Below are 5,719 nucleotides of genomic sequence, written 5' to 3' on the forward strand. Positions count from 1 at the left end.
AAAATAATTTCAGCTTAAAGACAGATGAAGCATTTTATTGTTTTGTTGGAGACCCCAGGGCATGGCCACTAGTTAAGTCGAGGGGATGGAAGGCCATAAGGGTTGAGGAAGTCTCCCTGCTGTAGGCCTAAGGGTTTCTTTTCAACCCCCCTTAATAGAACTCAGGCCTGGCTGGTTTGAGTAAGCTCTTTTGCTCTTAAAACAATGTTGCAGTAGTAGATAATGCCTCATAGTGTAAGGTTTGCTGACGCCAAGTTAAAGATAACAGCAGAGACAGCTACAAGGCCAGACAGGATGTGCTGGTTGTTTAAGTTGCTAGGAATGCTTGTTAGAGGTTGCAGGAAATAAACATTGTTGTAACCCATATAAGGAAGGCAGAGTATTTGTGCAAAGCTTTGATTGGCTGATGTGTAGTGCAGTAGCATTAAGGAATACAAAAGTGTGTGTAATGACCTGCTCTGGTGTGCAGGATTTGAGATTTCTCTCCCTGTACCTTTCTTTGGAATTCCAAATAAACTTTTATGCTTCTCCACCCCGTTGTGTTTATTGGGTGATGCATACCGGGCAACGAACCCCTGCTGTTGTTTTGCCTCTGGGCACTGGGTGCCGGCAACAGTTTGAAGGGCTTGACAGCAACCATTTAATATTTTGGCCTCTGTACTCCATACCAGAAGCAGTCTAATCCGCCATCCTTCTTAAGGTAGAGACCTCCTGTGTCTTCATACGACTACCATCAAAGGGCTGATATATAAGAAGAGGCCTCACTTCCAAAAAAAAAGAGAGAGGGCCTTCTTCATCTACTGGCACTACATACTCTCCATCAGGAGAAAAGCTGCAGGTTTGAAGCTGTGGCCAAGAGTCGAGGACCAGCTTGAGAAAATCTATAAAAGTACTTCTCTCCTTTTAACAATTGCCTTTCTTTTTTGGGGGGCTGGGGGAAGGCTGTGATTTCAACTAATTAGTATATGTTAGAATTTATCTGGCAAGGATATTCAGTTCAATTCCAGCCTATACCAATTCTGCATTCCACCTCCCTGTCCCTCAGGTAACATCTATAGCAGGGGTGGGGAACCTTTTTTTCTATCATGGGCCATTTAGCCAGAGAAAAAATAAGTCACACAAGTAAAAAGCAAGGATTTGATCCAAAGCCCCCAGCCCTGCCCCTTCCATCCTGCACCGGAGCTCTGAGTCTCCCACAACACTGTGGCCACCGGCTCCGAGCCCCACTCCAGGCTAGCCTCCCAGCACCAGAGGAGCACTGGGAGGGTGGGCGGTGCAAGGGCCCATCCCCGTAGTGCCGGGAAGGCGAGCGGCACATGGCTGCAGCCTCCCCAGCCCTGGAGCACCGGGAAGGCGGGTGGCACACAGCCGCAGTCTCCCCAGCCCCGGAGCGTGAGTGGGCAGCACTCCCACAGACCCCCAGCCCAGTCTGGAGCACAGGGTGACTGGAGGAGCCACAGACTGCATGGCAGTAAACGGGGGTGCAGGGGGGGGCTGGGCAGGACGGGGCATGTGCGGGTCTACGCCTGACTATTTGGGGAGGCACAGCCACCCCCAGCCTATGGGACCCGCCGCCCATGTGCAGGCCGGATAAAATTAAGCAACGGGCTGGATCTGGCCCATGGGCTATAGGTTCCCCACCCCTGATCTATAGCATGTCTTAGAGGGGTGCCTATCTCAGACATTTGTAAGGCAGCTACTTGGAGCTCTGTTCATACATTTACCAGTCACTACTCCATTGTGGCAACTTCTAGATCGGTGCCCAATATGGCAGGGTTGTCTCCCAGTCATTATTTAAAGAGAAGTCCTATAACTCACCTTATTGAGAAATAACTGCTAGTCAATCAACCTTCAGTAGGATCTCTGTGGACAAATGGTCAAAGATGACAGAGAGGTTACTTATCTTATGATAACTGGAGGTCCTCAAGATACTTTTGTCCACATGGATTCCATGACCTGCTGTCCATTCTGACTGACACAGAGTCCTACTCTTGGATATCTGTCTCAGTGAAGGAGCTAAGAGATGGTGAGGAGTGTTCTGTCCTTCATGGCCTTGGGAGGAGGGTATAAGGTTTACAAGGTGCATGCACAGCTCCAACGGACACTGCTGGCTGAATTTATTTAAACCATGGATGGGAGATTCAGTAAAAATAAAAAGAGAGTGGACCAAAGCTTTGTGTCCACAACTCAAACTCAACTGACCCTAAAATCTTGAATGACCTTTGAAACAGTACATTTTTAACAAAGTGTACTTTTTATTTCTGTTCTGAGAAGATAGTAAAATACCATAAAAAAGGATCTTGTTTCAGTATTTCCAGCCTGGAAGAAACCAGAAATTACCAGTAATCTTAGAGTCGCCTGATTGCACCAGACGGTTAGTCTGAGATGGATAAGCTAGCCTATATAAACTCCAGCTAAGCATCCAAACTTGTTCATGCTTAATTGAATGTAAGAACCTTTTGAGTTTTATCCACCAAAATATTTTACTGAATATGACTTTATGTAAACATGTGTGATGGGGTGTCCATCTGCACAAGCCCTGAGCTAGTAATGTAGGCCTACAGAAGTCAGTAACTTTACCTACTGCATCTGGAGAAGAGCCAAGGATTGATAAGAACTAATTGCAGATGAAGCCCAGTTGGGAGAGGTTTATAAAGCCAGGAAGTAAGAGCAGGAAAGGAGCTGCAGGGATGAGGTCTGCAGTCACTCTCTGGACAGAAAGGGAATTGGCCAGGGTCAAAAAGGAAATCCAGAGGAAAGAAAGACTTTGGCGTCTGTGACAAAATGCTGAGAGGGGTGAAGGAGCCATGGAGAGCAGAGGTAACCCTGGTGGTAAACGCAGAGTTAGGCAAGGAGATAGAGAGGTGGGGTAGGAAGAAGCCCAGAGAAGCAGCAACCAGTATTGACACTGAGCATACCTAGGTTGCTAGGCATAGGTTCCCTGGAATAGTGGGCAGACCCAGGTTCCCCTGCCAGCCACTAGGAAAGTGGAGACTACAGAGTGATGTGGCTGGAAGACCAAGTCATGAAGAGGGAATAACCTGAGTCACAGAAAGAAAGAAGGGCCACAGTGCAAGCAACTGATGGAAGGGGGTGCCAGATGGGGCAAGAACTAATTCCCTGACCTAGCCACGAGGCGGAGTACCTGCGCTGAATAGGACTCCTTCACATGCAGAAATGTTAGAATTGCACAATATGATAAAATAAGAGAGCTGATGGCACTTCCTATTGCCTAGAGATGAAAAAGCATTATGCTCTACATACTGCATTTCAAGCTCCTCTCATTCTTTCCCCCTCATTCTGAAGTATGCAGTATAATGTAATTTATAGACTCTACACTAGGAAAATAACTTCTGACATGTATGAATCTCTTAAATGGAGACAATAAAAAAATGGTCAATTCAACCTGGTGAAATGTATAGAGGAAAGGATTAAGAATCACGTTTCAGTTTTACCTTTGTTTGGTATATTTATTGGAAGTTTTAGTGCTGGAAATGCTTCCATGACTAAGCAAAATGTTAGTCAATAGGCAGCTCTTATGAGCAGCTGCATATACAAGTTAATTACTGTTATGCATATTATGAGTTGATATTTCAATATGATCAAAAGTTTTATAACGATTTCAGAGCAACCTTTTAACTTCTTTCCGTTGCACCATGGATAAAAACCCATCATTAGACTTTTAAAATATTTTAATTGTAAACAGAGTTTAAAATTACATTGCATATTATGGGGAAAGCCTAGCCCAGCTATACCACAATTACACCTCTAATACACTTTAGTTGGGTCAGGTTCACAGGTAATTGTACAAAAGAAGGAAAGAACAATCTCACTTCATCTCCCAGGTTGGGTTCCAAGAGCTGCAATTTAGAAAAAGAAAAAGCTCTTTCCACTTCTAACCTGGACAAATTTGATCCAGAATCACTGAGAGATAATAAACACAATGCACTATGACACCCTTTTTATAAAGACACGGTTCACCGTACACATGTTGTAAGGCACCAGTACACACCACACTTTCACTGTAGCAGATTTTGCAATGCATGTGCAGTAGTGCCCCAGTTCAGCCTGAAACTAAAAAATTATAAAACAAATTATTTTGTCCCTTTCAGCATATAGAGGAAAGTTAGTATGTTCAAAAATACTTGATATTAATAGGATGAAAATCACCCCAATGCAGAGGAAGCCATATCAAGCCATTTAAACCCTACTTAACCATTCTATAGGAAACGGATGTGGCCCCCCTGCCACTTCAGGGGTGCAGCGCAGTGTCAGAACAGGTACGAACTACCCTGCCTTAGCCAGGTAGCACTGCCAGACCAGAGCCACCATGACCCAGTGCCTTACCTTCCGTGACCCATGACCCACAGTTTGAAAACCATTGATTTAAGCCCTACTTAACCCCTTTACAGGGGGTTGATATGATGTTGATATGATGTATATTGTATGGTATATGTATATGATATGATGTATAGGTTCCTAGTGAAACTTCTGTGTTGCAGCTAATTTTTCCCCATGAGATTACAGTTTTTTAGAAGGAGGAAAGATCTTCAGAAAAACAATCTTTTTTACTGCACAATTTACTTCCTTGTTTCGCAAAGTATAAATGAGTGGATTTAACAAAGGAGTTAAAATAGCAAAAATAACATTGCTCATTACATGGATATCAATGGGCATGTCTGTTCTGTAGGAAATATATGCCACGGCAATGGACGAATAGTAAGTGCCAACCACAATCAAATGGGAAGTGCAAGTAGAAAATGCCTTACTGCGATCTCCTTTAGAGTTAATCTTGAATATGGAGATAATGATGTGAACATATGACAGGGTGACAAGCATAAGCGGCACGACTGAAACAATCATGGCAATGGAAAACCCCAAGAAAGTCTGAAAAGAGGCACTGAAATCTGAACAAGCTGCTTGCACAACTGCCAAGTGATCACAAAAGCAATGGTAAACTACGGTTGTGTCTCCAAATGTTAACTGAGAGGTCTGGAATACGACAGGTATTGGTATTAACAATGCAGTTACCCAGGCATATGCTGCCAGTTGAATGTTTACTCTCTTTGTCATTTTAACTGGGTAATGCAAAGGATTACAAATTGCTTCATAACGATCATAAGACATGACTACAAGAAGCAGCGATTCAGTCACCGCAAGACCATGAAAACAATACATCTGTAGAAAGCAACCATGAAAAGAAATAGTTTTGGCATTGACCAGAAACATTGCCAACATTTTGGGAATGGTAGTAGTTGTAAGCAGTATATCTAAGGCAGAGAGATTAGCTAGGAAAAAGTACATGGGTCTGTGAAGTGTTTGATCGACCACAACTATAGCTATAATAATGATATTACCAATTAGTATTAGCAGGTAGAATAACAAAAATACAAGGAAAAGAGGGATCTGGAAATCTTGAAGTGCAGGAAATCCAATGAGATAAAAATCTTTAGCGGAAGAATTGCTGTTGCAGTTATTCATAGTCTGATTGTTGAAAACATCTAGAATGAAAAACACAGTTAGGAAACCATCCTAATTATTACAAGAAAGATTGTAGGGTAATGAATGATGTGTGTTTTGCTGAAGATCTTTGTAGGTAAAATAACATATTGGCTATATTCTTGTAGTTAAGTCCCCCTCACACAATTTCAGTTAACTTAGAGGGCCTTCCATCCCATAGGATGTATATATAAAGCCACTGGGGAGGGAGTGAGATGGT

General features: G+C 43.2%; 1 protein-coding gene across 1 annotated transcript; it reads right to left on the reverse strand.

Annotated features, from left to right (window-relative positions):
- Positions 1 to 4,521: 4,521 nt before the first annotated feature.
- On the reverse strand, positions 4,522 to 5,481 carry LOC102947621 (olfactory receptor 2AT4-like). Its single transcript, XM_007069622.4, has one exon. The coding sequence runs from the start codon at positions 5,479 to 5,481 to the stop codon at positions 4,522 to 4,524; it is 960 nt and encodes a 319-aa protein (XP_007069684.2).
- Between the last annotated feature and the right edge of the window lie 238 nt (positions 5,482 to 5,719).

The sequence above is a fragment of the Chelonia mydas genome, chromosome 1 (assembly GCF_015237465.2).
Source record: "Chelonia mydas isolate rCheMyd1 chromosome 1, rCheMyd1.pri.v2, whole genome shotgun sequence".
Taxonomy (NCBI): domain Eukaryota; kingdom Metazoa; phylum Chordata; order Testudines; family Cheloniidae; genus Chelonia; species Chelonia mydas.

Coding starts and splice junctions, on each gene's coding strand:
- LOC102947621 (XM_007069622.4), bottom strand. CDS start 5,481: ATGAATAACTGCAACAGCAATTCTTCCGCTAAAGATTTTTATCTCATT.